Source organism: Leucopleurus acutus (assembly GCF_964270905.1).
Source record: "Leucopleurus acutus genome assembly, chromosome: 5".
Classification (NCBI taxonomy): Eukaryota; Metazoa; Chordata; class Mammalia; order Artiodactyla; family Delphinidae; genus Leucopleurus; species Leucopleurus acutus.
In genome coordinates this window covers 129,595,570-129,620,481 of record NC_139147.1, presented here as the reverse complement: position 1 = coordinate 129,620,481, position 24,912 = coordinate 129,595,570, and the positions used below count along the sequence as shown (strand labels likewise).

Here is a 24,912-nt window from a genome sequence, read left to right as displayed (position 1 = left end):
TTTCTTTTGTTTTATCACATAGTGCATCTTTAAACACTACATTTAATTTTTTATGTCTTTTAGCTTGCAGGTTCCCTCTTCTTTCCTTGCCCCCTTGTTGAAGACACTATAATGTAGAGTTACTTCAGAGTCTGGATTTTGCTGATTGTATTGCTGTGCTGTAGTAGAACATGTTATTCTCCTGTATTTCCTATAATTCAGTAGTTGAATCTAGGTTTTATTAGATTGAGGTTTCATTATTTTGCTAAGACTACTTCAAGGTGGTGATGTATTCTTCACAAGGAAGCATATGTCTGGTTTTCTCTTTAGTATGTGATTAACTGTTGGTTTTCAATGCCTAGAATCTTTCATTTATTAGGAGTCACAATCTTATCATTCCTTTTTCACTTATTTGTTGGAATACTTCTATAAAGGGAAATTGTCTTATCCATTATTATGGTACTCTGATACAGACAGTATAGGAAAGGCAGGATAAATACTTTGATCCTTTCTCTTTATTTACCAGCTTTCAAAATAATGAGTTGGTTTCCTAGCATCCTTCAAACATGACCAATTAGCTTAGTTTGTTTGGTGCCATTATGAAGTTATGATTTAAACATTATTTGATGTGTCTGGATCCACTGCTATTATTATCTCTAGTGACAACTTTTCCTGTCTTTAGCCAGTGGAGGTTCTTTTGACACAACCCTTCCTACTAGTCTTCAATAATATATCAATACTTGCTCTCTGTTCTGACAAAATGTTCCAGACTCACTGGTATCTTTTCTGCCCCAGACCTAGAACTGATCATTTCTTTAAGCTTTAGTTTCTTTTAGTGGGAAGTGGTATTTTAAGGTCACAATGTGGGCACTGGTGTTGCTTGTTACTATCAGGTTGATAATGATTTCTAGGCTTAAAAGTGGTTTTGAATTCCTCTTTGAATCAAGAGTTACTAAAAAGTTCTAAAATGCTGAGTTGATAAAGTCTTTTCATTTTCTATTTCTCCTACTCATTTCTAATTTTGGGGCTTTTTTTTTTTGTACTGTGATTACAGAATATGGTCTCCACTCTTTCTACTTCAGGGAACTTACTGAGGTTTTCTTTGTGGCCAATTTCTATACAGGCAACGTTTATGAGTGTTCCACAGGTGCTTGAAATGGTATGGTCACTGTTTTAGAGTGGATAGCTAACTATGCTGTTTAAATCTGTATCCTTTCTTGTTTTCCATTTGACCTGTCATGAGGTAAAAGGTATGAATTAAAGTCTCTTACAATTAATGTTTCTGCTGATTCCTCATTGAATTTCCTGCTGTTTTTGTTCTATGAATGGTAGTCATGCTGTATTTGGTATATACATATTTTTTACCTTCAGTGTAAATAGCACTCTTTATTTACAGTGCTCTTCTTTTTCCTGTTTAATGCCTTTTGATTTGAATCCAAACTTGTCTGACGTTAAAACTGCAACACTCTCTTTTCTTTTGATATATCTTTGCCCATCTTTTTTTTTCCCCAAATGTTCTGAATCATTTAGGTTTAGATGTGTCTCTTGTTTAAAAGCATTTTAAGCGCTGCTTAATGATATAATCTAAAAGAACTTTTCCTTTAATGTAAAGTTTAGTTCATTTATATTTATTTATATAATGAGTTTTCTACTTCCTTTTTAAACAGCCACCATTAAAGTTCACTTACAGGTTGGGCTAATCTGGATTTGGGAACTTTAAAATTCATTTTCTTTCTCCCAAAGTATTCATTATTTCTGCTTAACATTTGCACTGCAGAAAAACAATGAATGTACACTGAAAAAGAATAAATCATCCAGATGGCATATGGAAGGGAATAAATAATGCTTAGATAAGCAACACTCAATAAGGACCCACGTATCAGCTTTAAATATTCCCTTTCCTGGTAGGTAAGCATTAACACTTGGAGCCTTAATATTTGCCAGGCATCCGTCTAACAGCATTCTCCCTCTCCCACTTTGAGCCATCACATAGATATGCAACACACTCCTCATAAATATTATAAAGACACCCAGTGAAATCCTAATTTGAATGCTCTTCTATAAGTCAAAACAAATAAAAAGTACACCAAGACAGCAGGTACATACCTTGCTCCAAGGCGATTTGCTAAGAATGTCAACGAATCTTTTTCAGCTCCTGCACACTGGCTGAATGAAAGGACACAATCCTCTAAAGGAGTCATTCCTGCCATTACTGGGACTGGTGTGAAGAGAGGATTTGACTTTGGATCAGTTAAAGTCTGATAGTCTATACAAGTTACCTTTCAAAAACAAGAGAAACAATAACATCAACCTGAAATAAGCGACTAGTGGTTAACACTGGTTCAGTTACAGTAACAGTAATTTTAGTTTAGATGAAAACCAATTTTACTTTCATATAAATGTGTATATATGCTCATTCTCAACACATTTAAAATTATAACATTAAAGAAATACATACACACCAATCCGTTATATAGGATGTTAAAATCAGTCAGATTTATCATCGAATTTATTGAATTTTGCTTAAAATTTAATTTCTTCCAATGTATTATCACTTTTTCTCTTTGAAAGTTGAAAAATAAATCAATGATGAAATTATTAGTGATAAGCCAACAAGATGGAATAATACAAAAGTGTATGTCATGTTTTGGTAGTAAGAAAACTAGGAAAATTGAAATAATATGAGATGACCTGGAGTAACTTCCTAAGAAGGAACACTGCTGGTGTAGCCCCTCTATTCTACCAGGATTAGGACCAAGAAGCTTGCATAGTTTATTATTTACACTTTCCATTGTTAAAAGCAAAATCCAGACAGTGCTCAAACTCAAATACCAATTTACTGAAACTGAACTGCCTAAGAAATAAACGTGTACTCTTAGTTTCAGACATCCTTCAATACTATATTTCAACTGCTACAGTGTTTTCTTACCAGCCATGTATTTGTAACAACTTCTCCCACAGTTGCCTGTACTTCACACCCCAGCAGAGGAACCACAGCATAATCAGCAACAACTCTGCTCTGAAGTGACACAATTTTTCCAGCATTTTCTCTTATGATAGTTGCAATATTAAATTCATTTTCATTACTAAAACCTAAAATAAGAAAACTCTTTTGGCTAAATAAACCTTCTTCAGTAATTGTAGAAGCATCAGGGAGGCAATGACTGACGGAAGACTGGTTTTCTTCTTGCAGAGAAATATGAGTAGAATCAATAAGGGGCTCCACATGAGCAGAATCATTAAAGGGTCCAACTTCAGACTGCGCAACTTCAACTGGAACAGAAAAAGAAATGTTTTCTAACAGGTATTTTATTTTATAAAGTTTATTTCCTAGTAAGGATATTAAGGTAACATGGAACCTGAGAACTGTGACCACACATATAAAACTAAGGCTTTATAAGTATACAATGAAGAAAGAATATGAACCATCCCATTCTCTGGGTTCCCAGGAGTGTTATCAGTATTACTATCCTAGGACAACAGCAATCATGTTACTATTCTAAGTATTACTAGTGTACTAGAAAACTCTAATTAGTTGAAAATTATGAAGCTCCAATAACTCCATGGGCCTGTTTGAGTTCCGAAACTGGTTCAGATAATTCACAACAGAATTAAAAAAATATCATTAAGGAAAAAAATGGAAGCAACAGGCCTAAGTGGTCAAGCCCATCACATGGAAATAACTGAATAAATGCAATAATAAGAGAATTATGGTTACTTCCCTTTCAAAAATTTCTATAAAGTTTTATAATGAAATTGGAGCTATTTAGCTTCTATACAGATTCTTAAGAAAACAACTGATCAAGGACCCAACAGTCTCAACAATTTCATTTCAGGATAAAGTTGGCTTATAAATGGGTAGTAGAAGAAAAAAAACATAGATATTTTAAAATATAAATGTCAATAATGAAAATGCAGCTGCTGCCAGTGTCCTAGTCCTCACAGTGAGACACAGCTACCCCCTGCCTCTGCAGGAGACCTTCCAACACTAGCAGGGTGTTAGACACTGGAAAAGTCCTGGTTTAAAAATAAAGGGATTAGGAGAGGGCAGACAGCAGAAGCAAGAAGAACTACAGTCCTGCAGCCTGTGGAACTAAAACCACATTCACAGAAAGACAGACAAGACGAAAAGGCAGAGGGGGCTTCCCTGGTGGTGCAGTGGTTGAGAGTCCGCCTGCCGATGCAGGGGACACGGGTCCGTTCCCCGGTCCGGGAAGATCCCACATGCCGCGGAGCAGCTGGGCCCATGAGCCATGGCCGCTGAGCCTGCGCGTCCGGAGCCTGTGCTCCGCAAGCAACGGGAGAGGCCACAACAGTGAGAGGCCCACATACCGCAAAACAAAAACAAACAAACAAACAAACACACAAAAAAGGCAGAGGGCAATGTACCAGATGAAGGAACAAGATAAAACCCCAGAAAAACAACTAAATGAAGTAGAGATAGGCAACCTTCCAGAAAAACAATTTAGAATAATGATAGTGAAGATGACCCAGGACCTTGGAAAAAGGATGGAGGCAAAGATTGAAAAGATGCAAGAAATGTTTAACAAAGACCTAGGAGAATTAAAGAACAAACAAACAGAGATGAACAATACAATAACTGAAATGAAAAATACACTGGAAGGAATCAACAGCAGAATAACTGAGGTAGAAGAATGGATAAGTGACCTGGAAGACAGAATGGTGGAATTCAGTGCTGTGGAACAGAATAAAGAAAAAAGAATGAAAAGAAATGAAGACAGACTAAGAGACCTCTGGGACAACATTAAACGCAACATTCGCATTATAGGGGTCCCAGAAGGAGAAGAGAGAGAAAAAGGACCCGAGAAAATATTTGAAGAGATTAAAGTCAAAAACTTCCCTAACATGGGAAAGGAAATAGCCATGCAAGTCCAGGAAGCACAGCGACTCCCATACAGGATAAACCCAAGGAGAAACACGCCAAGACACACAGTAAGCAAACTGGCAAAAATTAAAGACAAAGAAAAATTATAGAAAGCAACAAGGGAAAAACGACAACATACAAGGGAACTCAAATAAGGTTAAAAGCTGATTTCTCAGCAGAAACTCTAAAAGCCAGAAGGGAGTGGCATGACATATTTAAAGTGATGAAAGGGAAGAACTTAAAACCAAGATTACTCTACCCGGCAAGGATCTCATTCAGATTCCATGGAGAAATCAAAAGCTTTACAGACAAGCAAAAGCAAAGAGAATTCAGCTCCACCAAACCAGCTCTACAACAAATGCTAAACGAACTTCTCTAAGTGTGAAACACAAGAGAAAAAAAGACCTACAAAAACAAACCCAAAACAACTAAGAAAATGGTAACAGGAACATACATATAGATAATTCCCTTAAACGTGAATGGATTAAATGCTCCAAGCAAAAGACACAGGCTCGCTGAATGGATACAAAAGCAAGACCCATATATATGCTGTCTACAGGAGACCCACTTCACACCTAGGGACACATACAGACTGGAAGTGAAGGGATGGAAAATGATATTCCATGCAAATGGAAATCAAAAGAAAGCTGGAGTAGCAATACTCATATCTGATAAAATAGACTTTAAAACAAAAAATGTTACAAGAGACAAGGAAGGACACTACATAATGATCAAGGAATCAATCCAAAAAGAAGATATAACAATTATAAATATATATGCACCCAACATAGGAGCACCTCAATACGTAAGGCAACTGCTAACAGCTATAAAAGAGGAAATCGACAGTAACACAATAATAGTGGGGGGACTTCCCTGGTGGTGCAGTGGTTAAGAATCCGCCTGCCAATGCAGGGAACACGGGTTTGAGCTCTGGTCCAGGAAGATCCCACATGCCGCGGAGTAAGTAAGCCAGTGCGCCACAACTACTGAGCCTGCTATCTAGAGCCCATGAGCCACAACTACTGAGCCCATGTGCCACAAGTACCGAAGCCTGTGCACCTAGAGCCCATGCTCTGCAACAAGAGAAGCCACTGCAATGAGAAGCCTGTGCACTGCAACGAAGAGTAGCCCGCTCCCCGCAACTAGAGAAAGCCCACGCACAGCAACGAAGACCCAATGCGCCAAAAATAAATTAATTAATTAATAAAAATAATAACAGTGGGGGACTTTAACACCTCACTTACACCAATGGACTGATCATCCAAACAGAAAATTAATAAGGAAAAACAAGCTTTAAATGACACAATACACCAGATATATTTATAGGACACTCCATCCAAAACCAGCAGATTACAGTTTCTTCTCAAGTGCGCACAGAAGATTCTCCATGATAGATCACATCTTGGGTCACAAACCAAGCCTCAGTAAAGTTAAGAAAACTGAAATAGTATCAAGCACCTTTTCCAACCACAACACTATGAGATTAGAAATCAATTACAGAGAAAAAAAACGTAAAACCCACAAACACATGAAGGCTAAACAATACGTTACTAAATGACCAAGAGATCACTGAAGAAATCAAAGAGGACATTAAAAAATACCTAGAGACAAATGACAATAAAAACATGACAATCCAAATCCTATGGGATGCAGCAAAAGCAGTTCTAAGAGGGAACTTTATAGCAATAGAATTGTACCTCAAAAAGAACCAAACATCTCAAATAAACAATCTAACCTTACACCTAAAACAACTAGAGAAAGAAGAACAAACAAAACCCAAAGTTAGCAGAAGGAAAGAAATCATAAAGATCAGAGCAGAAATAAATGAAACAGAAACAAAGAAAACAATAGCAAACATCAATAAAACTAAAATCTGCTTCTTTGAGAAGATAAACATAATTGATAAACCATTAGCCAGACTCATCAAGAAAAATGGGAGAGGACTCAAATCAATAAAATTAGAAATGAAAAAGGAGACGATACAACAGACACTGCAGAAATACAAAGCACCCTAAGAGACTACTACAAGCAACTCTATGCCAATAAAATGGACAACCTGGAAGAAACGGACATATTCTTAGAAAGGTATGACCTTCCAAGACTGAATCAGGAAGAAACCGAAAATATGAACAGACCAATCACAAGTAATGAAATTGAAACTGTGATTAAAAATCTTCCAACAACAATAACAACAAAAATCTTCCAACAAACAAAAGTCCAGGACCAGATGGCTTCACAGGTGAATTCTATCAAACATTTAGAGAAGAGCTAACACCCATCCTTCTCAAACTCTTCCAAAAAATTGCAGAGGAAGGAACACTTCCAAACTCATTCTATGAAGCCACCATCATCCTGATACCAAAACAGACAAAGATACTACAAAAAAAGAAAGTTACAGACCAATATTACTGATGAATATAGATGCAAAAGTCCTCAACAAAATACTAGCAAACAATCCAACAACACATTAAAAGGATCATACACCATGATCAACTGGGATTTATCCCAGGGATGCAAGGATTCTTCAATATATGTAAATCAATCAATTTGATACACCACATTAACAAACTGAAGAAGAAAAACCATATGATCATCTCAATAGATGCAGAAAAAGCTTTTGACAAAATTCAACACCCATTTATGATAAAAATTCTCCAGAAAGTGGGCATAGAGGAAATGTACCTCAGCATAATAAAGGCCATATACGACAAACCCACAGCAAACATCATTCTCAATGGTGAAAAACTGAAAGCATTTCCTCTAAGATCAGGAACAAAACAAGGATATCCACTCTCACCACTATTATTCAACATAGTTTTGGAAGTCCTAGCCACGGAGTCAGTGAAGAAAAAGAAATAAAAGAAACACAAATTGGAAAAGAACTAAAACTGTCACTGTTTGCAGATGACATGATACTATACATAGAGAATCCTAAAGATGCCACCAGAAAACTACTAGAGCTAATCAATGAATTTGGTAATGTTGCACGTTACAAAATTAATGCACATAAATCTCTTGCATTCCTATACACTAATGATGAAAAATGTGAAAGAGAAAATAATGAAACACTCCCATTTACCACTGCAACAAAAAGAATAAAATACCTAGGAATAAACCTACCTAGGGAGACAAAAGACCTGTATGCAGAAAAGTATAAGACACTGATGAAAGAAATTAAAGATGAAACAAACAGATGGAGACATATACCACGTTCTTGGATTGGAAGAATCAATATTGTGAAAATGACTATACTACCCAAAGCAATCTACAGATTCAATGCAACCCCTATCAAATTACCAATGGCATTTTTTATAGAACTAGAACAAATAAATCTTAAAATTTGTATGGAGACACAAAAGACCCCGAATAGCCAAAGCAGTCTTGAGGGAAAAAAACGGAGCTGGATGAATCAGGCTCCCTGACTTCAGACTACACTACAAAGCTACGGTAATTAAGACAATATGGTACTGGCACAAAAACAGAAACATAGATCAATGGAACGGGATAGAAAGCACGGATGTAAACCCACACACCTACGGTCAACTAATCTATGACAAAGGAGGCAAGGATAAACAATGGAGACAGTCTCTTCAGTAAGTGGTGCTCGGAGAACTGGACAGCTACATGTAAGAGAATGAAATTAGAACACTCCCTAACACCATACACAAAAATAAACTCAAAATGGATTCGAGACCTAAATGTAAGACCAGACACTATAAAATTCTTGGAGGAAAACATAGGAAGAACATTCTTTGACATAAATCACAGCAAGGCCTTTTTTGATCCACCTCCTAGAGTAATGGAAATTAAAAACAAAAATAAACAAATGGGACCTAATGAAACTTAAGTTTTTGCACCGCAAAGGAAACTACAAACAAGATGAAAAGACAACCCTCAGAATGGGAGAAAATATTTGCAAACGAATCAATGGACAAAGGATTAATCTACAAAACATATAAACAGCTCATGCAGCTCAATATTAAAAAAAAAACAACCCAATCTAAAAATGGGCAGAAGACCTAAATAGACATTTCTCCAAAGAGGACATATAGATGGCCAAGAAGCACATGAAAAGCTGCTCAACATCAATAATTATTAGAGAAATGCAAATCAAAACTACAGTGAGGTATCACACCTCACACCAGTTAGAATGGGCATCATCAGAAAATCTACAAACAACAAATGCTGGAGAGGGTGTGGAGAAAAGGGAACCCTCTTGCACTGTTGGAGGGAATGTAAATTTATGCAGTCACTATGGAGAACAGTATGGAGGGTCCTTAGAAAACTAAGAATAGCATTACCATATGACCCAGCAATCCCACTACTGGGCATACACCCAGAGAAACCATAATTCAAAAAGACGCATGCACCCCAGTGTTCATTGCAGCACTATTTACAATAGCCAGGACATGGAAACAACCTAAATGCCCATCAACAGATGAATGGATAAAGATGTGGTACATATATACAATGGAATATTACTCAGCCATAAGAAGGAACGAAACTGGGTCATTTGTAGAGATGTGGATGGATCTAGAGACTGTCATATGGAGTGAAGTAAGTCAGAAAGAGAAAAACAAATATTGTATATTAACACATATATGTGGAATCTAGAAAAATGGTACTGATGAACCGGTTTGCAGGGCAGAAAATGAGACACAGATACAGTGAACAAACATATGGACACCAAGGGGGGAAAGTGGTGGGGAGGGGGTGGAGGTGGGGTGGTGTGATGAATTGGGAGATTGGGATTGACATGTATACACCAATATGTATAAAATGGATAACTAATAAGAGCCTGCTGTATAATAAATCAAATTAAATTTAAAAAAATAAAGAGATTAGGAGCAGTTGCTCTACTGACTTGCTGTATAAAAAGAAAAAGAAAATGCATTCCGTAATATGCAATAAATATTATGAAATCAATGCTAAAAGTTTAAGAGGTAAAAACTTAGTATGTTCTTGAAAACTCTAGTGGTGCTGTGTTGAAGGGTAATGCCTTACAGCAGAGATAGGCAAACTACAGCCTAGGGGCTAAAGTGGGCCCATGGCCTGTGTATTATCGTTTTTACATTTTTAAATGGTTGCAAAAACAAAACAAAACAAAATAGAATGTGTGACAGAGGCAGAATGTGGCTGGTAAAGCCCAAAATATTTACTGTCTGGCCTTTTACAAAAACAGTTTGCCAAGCCCTGCTTCATGGGATTCCAACAAGCCTGGAAGGTATTCAAGGATTCTTAACATTTATTTATATAGGCACTGTGCCTAAGTGCTTTACATGCATGTAATTAATGGTCATGATACTATTAGGCTCATTCTATTGCTGTATCTATACCCTTTCTTCAAGAAGAATACCAGGCTTAAAGAGGTTATGTAACTTACCTAAAGTCATACAGTTATTAGGTGGCAGAAATGAGATATAAACCGAAGTCTGTCTGACTCCAGGGTCCATAACATTATGTTATAGTGCCATCTTCTTATTTCTATCTTCATCTTCAATAGACACGACCGTTTTCACTTTTAAACTAATTACTGTTTATATATACTTTAATTCCTACTTAATACAAGTATTTAAATTGCTCTTACTGACACTCTGAAGAAGCAGTTTTGTCTAGAGCATTACTGATCAGTAGGTCAGGAGACTCTATGACCCTCAGTTTCATATTATAAGGAATAAGGGATAACAGTATATTTATAATTTATAGAGATGTATGAGGATGAATAAGCTTAGATGGAAGTAAAGGTGACATGATACTATAAAACATTTTGGAAAGTAGTTTTAAAAATAGATATTTCTAATATAAAATGTAAAAACAAAATATTTTGCCATTAAAATTGTTCACAATCACATCTAGGAGGAAAAAAACAACTTTGTTTGATGTCTATATATAGGTGGTGAGATAGGAAGAAGGAAGAAGCCCAGGGGAATTTTAGACTACTATAAAAACAAACTAGAAATACTAAGTTTTATAAATGATAAGTAAAACCCTGAAGTTATTAAAGACACAGAATAAATTAACATGTTCTACAGTAGTTCTTCCCATTTATTTTAGAAATAAAACCCTTTCTCAAATAGATGTCATTCAGTAGCCCAATAGACTACCAAATAATAGGCTTTTTGACAAGACTATTATTGAAAAAGCTCTCTCAAATCAAAAGTAATTTTAAGAGGTAACTGAAAATACTTGATTACATTCTTCTAAATTTGATGCTTGGGGATTCACTGAGATTTACTGTCACTAAATCCTTTCAAAGTCAGTAGACTACTAGCTGCTTTAGAAAGGAAGGTTTGAGAAACCAACTGCCTGCCTCCAGCAAGTACCCTTGTTGAAGGATAATGCATAAAACTACTTCCAGTCAATCTGCGGCTTCTTTATACTAGAACATCCTAAAAAATTAGGATGATCTGATATGATACACTACTAAAGCATAAGCAAGTGGTCTGACAAAAGTCAATTCTGCAGTACACCATGAAGAGAAACAGTGTGGATAAAAAAATAAGAATACTGAAAGTTCCCTTCTAGAAATATGGTAGGCTAGATATTCAAAACCCACTCACTAAAAACACCTAAAATACAGGATGAAATATTAAAGGTATCCTTATAAATACATAGCTGAGTTTGCAAGAAAGCAAGAGAAATTCTCAAGGGCTAAAAAGGAAGTAGTAGCATGAATTCAGATCATTAAGTGATTACTAAAGCTAACGATTAACATCTATTTTGGCAGTGACCTATACCCTTAGAATTTAGGGATATCACATAGAGGGATAGGAGTCAAGCCTTTGATCTCACACAAATTAGACGTGGGGCAGAGTATTCCTTACCACTCAGAAACACTAAAGGGAAATGCCTTCAGTGAAAATGTCGACCAAAACCCAATCAACCACCACCACCACCAAGTCCACCCTGCAAAAGGAGATGACAAGTACACTTTATTTTTCTGAGGCACAGAAGAACATTTATGAAAATCACTTCCTAAACACCTCATAGACCAAAGATATGATAAAATTAGAAAATATTTAGACTTGAACAATTACAAAAATGCTACATAAAAGATCTTTTGAAATATAACTGAGTTACTACTTGCAGAGAAATCTACTGACATAAACACTTAGATAAAAAGACTACAAAAAAACAAATTGTGCAACTTAAGAAATCAGAAGAAAAAAGAGAAGAAAAAAAGAGTAAGACAATAAATTAATGAAACAAAAATCAAACTTGGTTTGTTAAAAAGACTAATGAAACTGGTATTTAAATCTCCTAGAAAATATAGCTTACCAAAACTTATTCAGGAAAAAATAGAACAATGAAATAGTTTCATATCCATTAAATAAATCCGTACTATAAAATCAGGCCAGGCCATTAGACCAGGCCGTTAGACAGATGAGTTTCATCACACATTCAAGTATAAGGGAACTCGAATCGTACATAAACTGAGATTAAAGAAAAAAAAATCATACATAAACTGAGATTAAAGAAAAAAAAAAGTAACTCACCAATCCATTTTATCAATAATAACAAAACCCAACAAGGACAACAAGAAAAGGAAAATTATAGGCCAATATCACACCGAATAGATAAAATCCTAAATAAAATATTAGTAAACTGAACACAGTAAAAAAAAGATGAATATATCATATCCAGAAGAATTTAAACTTGATTTAACAATGTAAAATCTACTAATGCAATTTACCACACCAAGAAGAAAAAACCATATAATTCTAATGAGCAGAGGAAAAGTACATAATACCCAGATCACAGCCCTAAAGAATAAAAACTACAAAACTTTTAGAAGAAAACATACAAGAAAAGCATCATTACATTAGATTTGGCAATGATTTCTTAATTATGACACCAAAAACACGGGCAATGAGAAAACAATAGATAAATTGGACTTCATCACAATTAAAACTTTTGTCCATCAAAGAACACAGGGTGAAAAGGCTACCCAAAGAATGGGTGAAAATATATGCAAATCATGTATCTGATAAGGGATCAACATTCAAAATACATAAAGAACTCCTACTACTCAGGAACAAAAAAATCAACCCAACTGAATAAACATTTCTCCAAAGAAGATTTATAGATGGCCAATAAAAACATGAAATGATGCTCAGTGTCACTAATCATCAGGGAAATGCAAATCAAAACCACCAGTGAGATACCACTTCATACCCATTAGGATGATGTTTATTAAAAAAAAAGCAGAGAATACAATATGTTGGTAAGGATGTGGAGAAACTGGAACCCCTGTGCATTGCTGGTGAGAATGTAAAGTGGTACACCACTGTGGAAAACAGCAAGGTGGTTTCCCAAAAAATTAAACGTAGAATTACCATATGACTTATCAATTCCACTTCTGGGACTGTATCTAAAAGAAATGAAAGCAGGGACTTGAACAGATACCTGTACAGCGACGTTCACAGCACCATTATTTACAAAAGCCAACCACAGAGAAAACTCAAGTGTCCATCAACAGAAAGGAAGAGACAATTCCAACATACAATTAACTATTATTCAACTTAAATAAGGAATGAAATTCTGACACATGCTAAAACATGGATGAAACTTGAGGACATTATGGTAAGTGAAATAAGACACAAAAGGACAGATACTGTATGAGTCCATTTATATGAGCTACCTAGAATGGTCAAATTCAGAGACAGAAAATAGAATGGTGGTTGCCAGGGACTGGGCAGAGGGAGGAAGACAGAGTTACTATTTAATGGCTATAATCTTTCAGTTTGGGAAAATAAAAAGTTCTGGCATGAACGGTAATGATGGTGGCACAAGAGTGTGAATATAGTACCACTAAATTGTACAACTAAAAATAGTTAAAACGGTAAATTTTATGTTAGGCATATTTTACCACAATTTTTAAAAACTCAATACCCAAGGAGAGGAGGAAGATGGTGGAAGAGTAAGACGTGGAGTTCACCTTCCTCCCCACAGATACATCAGAAATACATCTACACGTGGAACAACTCCTACAGAACACCTACTGAACGCTGGCAGAAGACCTCAGACCTCCCAAAACACAAGAAACTCCCCACGTACCTGGGTAGGGCAAAAAAAAAAAAAGAATAAACACAGACAGGACGGGACCTGCACCAGTGGGAGGGAGCCGTGAAGGAGGAAAGGTTTCCACACACTAGAAGCCCCTTCGCGGGCGGAGACTGCGGGTGGCGGGGTGGGGGGAGCTTCAGAGCCGCGGAGGCGAGAGCAGCCACAGGGGTCCGGAGGGCAAAGCGGAGAGATTACCGCACAGAGAATCGGTGCCGACCAGCGCTCACCACCCCGAGAGGCTTGTCTGCTCACCCGCTGGGGCAGGTGGGGCTGGGAGCTGAGGCTCGGGCTTCGGTCGGAGCGCAGGGAGAGGACTGGAGGCGTGAACACAGCCTGACGGGGTTCGTGCACCACGGCTAGCCGGGAGGGAGTCCGGGAAAAAGTCTGGACCTGCCAAAGAGGCAAGAGACTTTTTCTTCCCTCTTTGTTTCCTGGTGCGGGAGGAGAGGGGATTAAGAGCATTGCTTAAAGGAGCTCCAGAGATCGGCGCGAGCAGCGGCTAACAGTGCGGACCCCAGAGATGGGCATGAGACGCTAAGGCTGCTGCTGCCACCACCAAGAAGCCTGTGTGCAAGAACAGGTCACTCTCCACACCTCTCTTCCTGGGAGCCTGTGCAGGCCGCCACTGCCAGGGTCCCGGGACACAGGGACAACTTCCCCGGGGGAATGCACGGCGCACCTCAGGCTGGTGCAACGTCACACCGGCCACTGCTGCCACAGGCGCACCCCGCACTCCGTGGCCCTCCCTCCCCCCGGCCTGAGTGAGCCAGAGCCCCTGAATCAGCAGCTCCTTTAACCCCGTCCTGTCTGAGCGAAGAACAGATGCCCTCCGGCAACCTACACGCAGAGGCAGGGCCAAATCCAAACCTGAACCCCAGGAGCTGTGCAAACAAAGAAGAGAAAGGGAAATCTCTCCCAGCAGCCTCAGGAGCAGTGGATTAAATCTCCACAATCAACATGATTACCTGCATCTGTGGAACACCTGAAGAGACAACGAATCATCCCAAATTGAGGAGGTGGACTTTGAGAGCAAGATATATTATTTTTTCCCCTTTTCCGCTTTTTGTGAGTATGTGTATGCTTCTGTGTGAGATTTTGTCTGTATAGCTTTGCTTTCACCATTTGTCCTAGGGTTCTATCCAACCGTTTTTTTTTTTTTTACTTAAAAAAAAATATTTTTTCTTAATTTTTTTATTTTATTATACCTTATTTTATTTTCCTCTATCCTTTCCTTCCTCCCTCCCTCCCTTTCTTTCTTTCTACTTTTTCTCCCTTTTATTCTGAGCAGTGTCGATGAAAGGCTCTTGGTGCTGCAGCCAGCAGTCAGTGATGTGACTCTGAGGTGGGAGAGCCAACTTCAGGACACTGGTCCACAAGAGACCTCCCAGCTCCACATAATATCAAACGGCGAAAATCTCTCAGAGATCTCCATCTCAACACCAACACCCAGCTTCACTCAACGACCAGCAAGCTACAGTGCTGGACACCCTATGCCAAACAACTAGCAACACAGGAACACAACCCCATCCATTAGCAGAGAGGCTGCCTAAAATCATAAGTCCACAGACACCGCAAAACACACCACCAGACGTGGACCTGCCCACCAGAAAGACAAGATCCATCCCCATTCACCAGAACACAGGCACTAGTGCCCTCCACCAGGAAGCCTACACAACCCACTGAACCAACTTTAGCCACTGCGGACAGACACCAAAAACAACGGGAACTATGAACCTGCAGCCTGCAAAAAGGAGACCCCAAACACAGTAAGTTAAGCAAAATGAGAAGACAGAAAAACACACAGCAGATGAAGGAGCAAGATAAAAACCTACCAGACCTAACAAATGAAGAGGAAATAGGCAGTCTACCTGAAAAAGAATTCAGAATAATGGTAGTAAAGATGATCCAAAATCTTGGAAATAGAATAGACAAAATGCAAGAAACATTTAACAAGGACCTAGAAGAACTAAAGATGAAACAAGCAACAATGAACAAAACAATAAATGAAATTAAAAATACTCTAGAAGGGATCAATAGCAGAATAACTGAGGCAGAAGAACAGAAAGGGACCTGGAAGATAGAATACTGGAAATAACTACTGTAGAGCAGAATAAAGAAAAAAGAATGAAAAGGACTGAGGACAATCTCAGAGACCTCTGGGACAACACTAAATGCACCAACATTCGAATTATAGGGGTCCCAGAAGAAGAAGAGAAAATGAAACGGACTAAAAAAATATTTGAAGACATTATAGTTGAGAACTTCCCTAATATGGGAAAGGAAATAGTTAATCAAGTCCACCAAGCACAGAGAGTCCCATACAGGATAAATCCAAGGAGAAACACGTTAAGACACATATTAATCAAACTGTCAAAAGTTAAATACAAAGAAAACATATTAAAAGCAGCAAGGGAAAAACAACAAATAACACACAAGGGAATCCCCATAAGGTTAACAGCTGATCTTTCAGCAGAAACTCTGCAAGCCAGAAGGGACTGGCAGGATATATTTAAAGTGATGAAGGAGAAAAACCTGCAACCAAGATTACTCTACCCAGCAAGGATCTCATTCAGATTTGATGGAGAACTTAAAGCCTTTGCAGACAAGCAAAAGCTGAGAGAGTTCAGCACCACCAAACCAGCTCTACAACAAATGCTAAAGGATCTTCTCTAGGCAAGAAACAGAAGAGAAGGAAAAGACCTATAATAACAAACCCCAAACAATTAAGAAAATGGGAATAGGAACATACATATCGATAATTACCTTAAATGTAAATGGATTAAATGCTCCCACCAAAAGACACAGACTGGCTGAATGGATACAAAAACAAGACCCAGACATATGCTGTCTACAAGAGACCCACTTCAGACCTAGAGACACATACAGACTGCAAGTGAGGGGATGGAAAAACATATTCCATGCAAATGGAAATCAAAAGAAAGCTGGAGTAGCAATTCTCATATCAGACAAAATAGACTTTAAAATAAGGACTATTAGAAGAGACAAAGGACACTACACAATGATCAAGGGATCGATCCAAGAAGAAGATATAACAATTTTAAGTATCTATGCACCTAACATAGGAGCACCTCAATACATAAGGCAAATACTAACAGCCGTAGAAGGGGAAGTCGACAGTAACATATTCATAGTAGGGGACTTTAACACCCCACTTTCACCAATGGACAGATCATCCAAAATGAAAATAAATAAGGAAACACAGCTTTAAAGGATACATTAGACAAGATGGACTTAATTGATATTTATAGGACATTCCATCCAAAATCAACAGAATACACTTTTTTCTCAAGTGCTCATGGAATATTCTCCAGGACAGATCATATATTGGGTCACAAATCAAGCCTTGGTAAATTTAAGAAAACTGAAATTGTATCAAGTTTCTTCTCCGACCACAATGCTATGAGACTAGATATCAATTACAGGAAAAGATCTGTAAAAAATACAAACACATGGAGGCTAAACAATACACTACTTAATAATGAAGTGATCAATGAAGAAATCAAAGAGGAAACCAAAAAATACCTAGAAAAAAATGACAATGGAGACACGATGACCCACAACCTATGCGATGCAACAAAAGCAGTTCTAAGAGGGAGGTTTATAGCAATACAATCCTACCTTAAGAAACAGGAAACATCTCCAATAAACAACCTAATCTTGCACCTAAAGCATTTAGAGAAAGAAAAACAAAAAAACCCCAAAGTTAGCAGAAGGAAAGAAATCATAAAGATCAGATCAGAAATAAATGAAAAAGAAATGAAGGAAACAATAGCAAAGATCAATAAAACTGAAAGCTGGTTCTTTGAGAAGATAAACAAAATTAATAAACCATTAGCCAGACCCATCAAGAAAAAAAGGGAGAAGACTCAAATCAATAAAATTAGAAATAAAAAAGGAGAAGTAACAACTGACACTGCAGAAATACAAAAGATCATGAGAGATTACTACAAGCAACTCTATGCCAATAAAATGGACAAACTGGAAGAAATGGACAAATTCTTAGAAATGCACAACGTGCCAAGACTGAATCAGGAAGAAATAGAAAATATGAACAGACCAATCACAAGCACTGAAATCGAAACTGTGATTAAAAATCTTCCAACAAACAAAAGCCCAGGACCAGATGGCTTCACAGGCAAATTCTATCAAACATTTAGAGAAGAGCTAACACCTATCTTTCTCAAGCTCTTCCAAAATTCAGCAGAGGGAGGAACACTCCCAAACTCATTGTACAAGGCCACCATCACCCTGATACCAAAACCAGACAAGGATGTCACAAAGAAAGAAAACTACAGGCCAATATCACTGATGAACATAGATGCAAAAATCCTCAATAAAATACTAGCAAACAGAATCCAACAGCACATTAAAAGGATCATACACCATGGATCAAGTGGCGTTTATTCCAGGAATGCAAGGATTCTTTAATATATGCAAATGAATCAATGTGATACACCATATTAACAAATTGAAGGAGAAAAACCATATGGTCATCTCAACAGATGCAGAGAAAGCTTTCGACAAAATTCAACACCCATTTATGATAAAAACCCTCCAGAAAGTAGGCATAGAGGGAACTTTCCTCAACATAATAAAGGCCATATATGACAAACCCACAGCCAACATCGTCCTCAATGGTGAAAAACTGAAAGCATTTCCACTAAGATTAGGAACAAGAGAAGGTTGCCCACTCTCACCACTCTTATTCAACATAGTTTTGGAAGTTTTAGCCACAGCAATCAGAGAAGAAAAAGAAATAAAAGGAATCGAAATCAGAAAAGAAGTAAAGCTGTCACTGTTTGCAGAGGACATAGAGAATCCTAAAGATGCTACGAGAAAACTACTAGAGCTAATCAATTAATTTGGTAAAGTAGCAGGATACAACATTAATGCACAGAAATCTCTTGCATTCCTATACACTAATGATGAAAAATCTGAAAGTGAAATCAAGAAAACACTCCCATTTACCATTGCACAAAAAGAATAAAATATCTAGGAATAAACCTACCTAAGGAGACAAAAGACCTGTATGCAGAAAATTATAAGACACTGATGAAAGAAATTAAAGATGATACAAACAGATGGAGAGATATACCATGTTCTTGGGTTGGAAGAATCAACATTTTGAAAATGACTCTACTACCCAAAGCAATCTACAGATTCAATGCAATCCTTAGCAAACTACCACTGGCATTTTTCACAGAACTAGAACAAAAAATTTCACAATATGTATGGAAACACAGAAGACCCCGAATAGCAAAGCAATCTTGAGAACGAAAAACGGAGCTGGAGGAATCAGGCTCCCTGACTTCAGACTATACTACAAAGCTACAGTATCAAGAGAGTATGGTACTGGCACAAAAACAGAAATATAGATCAACGGAACAGGATAGAAAGACCCAGAGATAAATCCACGCACATATGGCCACCTTATCTTTGATAAAGGAGGCAGGAATGTACAGTGGAGAAAGGACAGCTCAGGAAGTGGTGCAGGGAAAACTGGACAGGTACATGTAAAAGTATGAGATTAGATCACTCCCTAACACCACACACAAAAATAAGCTCAAAATGGATTAAAGACCTAAATGTAAGGCCAGAAACTATCAGACTGTTAGAGGAAAACAGGCAAAACATTCTTATGTCATAAATCACAGCAAGATCCTTTTTGACCCACCTCCTAGAGAAACGGAAATAAAAACAAAAATAAATGGGACCTAATGAAACTTCAAAGCTTTTGCACAGCAAAGGAAACCATAAACAAGACCAAAAGACAACCCTCAGAATGGGAGAAAATATTTGCAAATGAAGAAACTGACAGAAGATTAATCTCCAAAATTTACAAGCAGCTCATGCAGCTCAATAACAAAAAAACAAACAACCCAATCCAAAAATGGGCAGAAGACCTAAATAGACATTTCTCCAAAGAAGATATATAGACTGCCAACAAACACATGAAAGAATGCTCAACATCACTAATCATTAGAGAAATGCAAATCAAAACTACAATGAGGTACACCTCACACCAGTCAGAATGGCCATCATCAAAAAATCTACAAACAATAAATGCTGGAGACAGTGTGGAGAAAAGGGAACACTCTTGCACTGCTGGTGCGAATGTGAATTGGTACAGCCAGTATGGAGAACAGTATGGCGGTTCCTTAAAAAACTACAAATAGAACCATATGACCCAGCAATCCCACTACTGGGCATATACCCTGAGAAAATCATAATTCAAAAAGAAGCATGTACCAAAATTTTCATTTCAGCTGTATTGCCCGGAGATGGAAACAACCTAAGTGCCCATCATCGGATGAATGGATAAAGAAGATGTGGCACATATATACAATGGAATATTACTCAGCCATAAAAAGAAACGAAATTGAGCTATGTGTAATGAGGTGGATAGACCTAGAGTCTGTCATAGAGAGTGAAGTAAGTCAGAAAGAGAAAGACAAATACCGTATGCTAACACATATATATGGAATTTAAGAAAAAAAAAAGTCATGAAGAACGTAGGGGTAAGACAGGAATAAAGACACAGACCTACTAGAGAAGGGACTTGAGGATATGGGGAGGGGGAAGGGTGAGCTGTGACAAAGCGACAGAGAGGCATGGACATATATACACTACCAAACGTAAGGTGGATAGCTAGTGGGAAGCAGCCGCATAGCACAGGGAGATCAGCTCGGTGCTTTGTGACCGCCTAGAGGGGTGAGATAGGGAGGGTGGGAGGGAGGGAGACACAAGAGTGAAGAGATATGGGAACATATGTATATGTATAACTGATTCACTTTGTTATAAAGCAGAAACTAACACACCATTGTAAAGCAATTATACCCCAATAAAGATGCTAAAAAAAACCAAACATGTACCAAAATGTTCATTACAGCTCTATTTACAATAGCCAGGAGATGGAAAGAACCTAAGTGTCCATCATTGGATGAATGGATAAAGAAGATGTGGCACATATATACAATGGAATATTACTCAGCCATAAAGAGAAACGAAATTGAGCTATTTGTAATGACGTGAATGGACCTAGAGTCTGTCATACAGAGTGAAGTAAATCAGGAGGAGAAAAACAAATACTGTATGCTAACACATATATATGGAATTTAAGAAAAAAATGTCATGAAGAACGTAGGGGTAAGACAGGAATAAAGACACAGACCTACTAGAGAATGGACTTGAGGATATGGCAAGGGGGAAGGGTAAGCTGTGACAAAGTGAGAGAGTGGCATGGACATATATACACTACCAAACGTAAGGTAGATAGCTAGTGGGAAGCAGCCGCATAGCACAGGGAGATCAGCTCGGTGCTTTGTGACCACCTAGAGGGGTGGGATTGGGAGGGAGGGAGACGCAAGAAGGAAGAGATATGGGAACATCTGTATATGTATAACTGATTCACTTTGTTATAAAGCAGAAACTAACACACCATTGTAAAGCAATTTTACTCTGATAAAGGTGTTAAAATTTTTATTATCAAGTATTTAATACATCTAAAAACATATAAAGAATAATGAGTAACCATATACTACTAATCTACCTATTAGAAAAAATAAAATATTTTACGTGGCCAAAATTCTCCTGTGAATCCCTTTCCATTTTCTTTGTGGTTTACAACATGTATATAACTGTAAGTAATATATACACTACTTCATTTTGCGTGTATTTTGACTTACATAAGTGATACATGGTATGTACTCTTTTGCTATCCTAACCTCAGCATGAGAGGTATTCATCTCATCCAAGTAACTGGTTATGAATGTACCACACTAGTATATGAACATACCACAATTTATTTTTCCACCTAAGGATATTTTTATTGTGTTTTTTTTGGTTTTGCTTTGTTGTTTTGCCAATACAGTACAAACCGTACTGCTGAGATTGTTCTTATGCATGTCTCTGTGCACATGAGCAAGAATTTTTCTAGGGTTGGCTTCGCTGATTCCTGAGATATGTACAATATTCCACTTTCTTACATAATGCATATTGCTTTCTGAAGTGTTTGGTCTAGTTTACCACTTTATACTAGAACAATAGTAAGGATTCCTATTGCACATCCTTTCAACATTTAGAATTTCCCATAAGGCTTGAAATTCTTATTAATTTGATGGATGTAAAGTGGGATCTCATTGTGGTTTTAATCTTATAACTGACTGCTAATAAGGTAGAGCATCTTTTTGAGTGTTATTTGATGAATACTTTAAAGTAGTTGGATTTTTCAATCTTATTTTGTGGTCTGTGGTTTTCTATTTTATACAAGTTTTCCTATCTGAGGGTCATAAAGTTACTTTTATGTATATTTTTTAGAGGTCTTAAAGTTTTGCCTTCCCACGTTACGTCTTCAATCCACATGGAGTTGATTTTTGTATTTGATAAGAAGTGTTCAGATTATCCATGTGGATAATCACTTGTTTTCAAACTTTTTATTGAACAGGCCATCCTTTTTCTACTAATTTGCACTGCTGCCCCTGTCATTTATTAAGGGTCTGTTAAATGGGGATCTGTGTTTAAGCTTTTTATTCTGTTCCATTGAGATACTGCAGTGATAAACCATCTTATTATAATAACTTTGTGTAAAATGTTTTGATATCTGAAATAAAAGGACTCTCCAATTTTCTTTACAAAAGTGTCTTACCCTTTTTTGGACCTTTGCTTCTAATTTTTTAAATTAGTTTGTCAGTTTGCATAAATCAGTATGGGAATTTGGTTGGGATTCTATTAAATTTATAATTTGGAGCAGAATTGACAACTTTACAATGAAAAATTCTTCCTTTCCATGAATATAGAATATCAGCATACAGTTTTATCTTTTTTTAATGTTTTTCAATAAAGTATAACTACACTCATAAGATCCTGCACATGCTGTGTTATAAGTATTCCTAATTTTTTGTTTTCTATTTATATTATGTTCATTTGTTCTTTTTGATATTTTGATTTTTATGTCTTAAAATTACATTTTTGAACTGTTTGCTGGTATATAAGAATGAAATATTTTTAATATTAGATATCATATTAAAAGTTTTCTATAGAACATTCTGTATATTGAGTTTTTTTTTTGTTTTTTTTAACATCTTTATTGGAGTATAATTGCTTTACAATGGTGTGTTAGTTTCTGCTTTATAACAGTGAACCAGTTATACATATACACATGTTCCCATATCTCTTCCTTCTTGCGTCTCCCTCCCACCTTCCCTTTCCCAACCCTCTAGGTGGACCCGCTAGGCAGATGTTTCCCACTAGCTATCTATTTTACATTTGGTAGTGTAAATAAGTCAATGTTACTCTTTCACTTCATCCCAGCTTACCCTGCCCCCTCCCTGTGTCCTCAAGTCCATTCTCTACGTCTGCGTCTTTATTCCTGTCCTGCTCCTAGGTTCATAAGAACCTTTTTTTTTTTTTAGATTCCATATATGTGTTACCATATGGTATTTTTCACTTTCTGACTTACTTCACTCTGTAAGACAGACTCTAAGTGCACCAACCTCACTACAAATAACTCAATTTTGTTTCTTTTTATGGTTGAGTAGTATTCCATTGTATACATTGCCACATCTTCTTTACCCATTCATCTGTCCATGGATACTTAGGTTGCTTCCATGTCCTGGCTATTGTAAATAGTGCTGCAATAAACATTGTGGTACATTAACTCTTTTTGAATTATGGTTTTCTCAGGGTACATGCCCAGTAGTGGGATTGCTGGGTCATAGAGTAGTTCTGTTTTTAGTGTTTTAAGGAACCTCCATACTGTTCTCCATAGTGGCTGCACCAATTTACATTCTCACCAACAGTGCAAGTGGGTTCCCTTTTCTCCACACCCTCTCCAGCATTTATTGTTTGTAGATTTTTTGATGATGGCCATTCTGACAAGTGTAAGGTGATACCTCATTGTAACTTTGATTTGCATTTCTCTAATGATTAATGAGGCTGAGTATCCTTTCATGTGCTTGTTGGCAATCTGTATATCTTCTGTGGAGAAACGTCTATTTAGGTCTTCTGCCCATTTTTGGATTGGGTTTTTTTTTTTTTTTTATATTGAGCTGCATAAGCTGCTTGTATATTTTGGAGATTAATCCTTTGTCAGTTACTTCATTTGCAAATATCTTCTCCCATTCTGAGGGTTCTCTTTTCATCTTGTTTATGGTTTCCATTGCTGTGCAAAAGGCTTTACGTTTCATTAGGTCCCATTTGTTTACTTGTTTTTATTTCCATTTCTCTAGGAGGTGGGTCAAAAAGGATCTTGCTGTGATTTATGTCATAGAGTGTTCTATGTTTTCCTCTAAGGGTTTTATAGTGTCTGGCCTTATATTTAGGTCTTTAATCCATTTTGAGTTTATTTTTGTATATGGTGTTAGGGAATGTTCTAATTTCATTCATTTACACATAGCTGTCCAGTTTTCCCAGCACCACTTATTGAAGAGGCTGGCTTTTCTCCATTGTATATTCTTGCCTCCTTTATGAAAGATAAGGTGACCATTATAGGCAGGGGTTTATCTCTGGGCTTTCTATCCTGTTCCATTGATCTCTATTTGTGTTTGTGCCAGCACCATACTGTCTTGATTACTGTAGCTTTGTAGTATAGTCTGAAGACCGGGAGCCTGATTCCTCCAGCTCTGGCTTTCTTTCTCAAGATTGCGTTGGGTATTTGGGTTCTTTTGTGTTTCCATACAAATTGTGAAATTTTTTGTTCTAGTTCTGTGAAAAATGCCATTGGTAGTTTGATAGGGATTGCATTGAATCTGTAGATTGCTTTGGGTACTATAGTCATTTTCACAATATTGATTCTTCCAAAGCAAGAATATGGTGTATCTCTGTGTTTGTATCATCTTTAATTTCTTTCATCAGTGTCTCATAGTTTTCTGCATACAGGTCTTTTATCTCCTTAGGTAGGTTTATTCCTAGGTATTTTATTCTTTTTGTTGCAATGGTAAATGGGAGTGTTTCCTTAATTTCTC

At 37.1% G+C, this 24,912-nt stretch overlaps 1 protein-coding gene across 1 annotated transcript in view; it reads right to left on the bottom strand.

Annotated features, from left to right (window-relative positions):
* The window catches only part of TOPBP1 (DNA topoisomerase II binding protein 1), a 77,582-nt gene that overhangs the window by 36,458 nt on the left and 16,212 nt on the right, over positions 1–24,912 (bottom strand). The window contains exons 11-12 of the mRNA XM_082839221.1: positions 2,909–3,252; positions 2,086–2,258 (exon numbers count right to left, since the gene is read on the bottom strand). Of these exons, the coding sequence (XP_082695347.1) occupies positions 2,086–2,258; positions 2,909–3,252 (517 nt within the window). The remainder of the gene's footprint in view (positions 1–2,085; positions 2,259–2,908; positions 3,253–24,912) is intronic.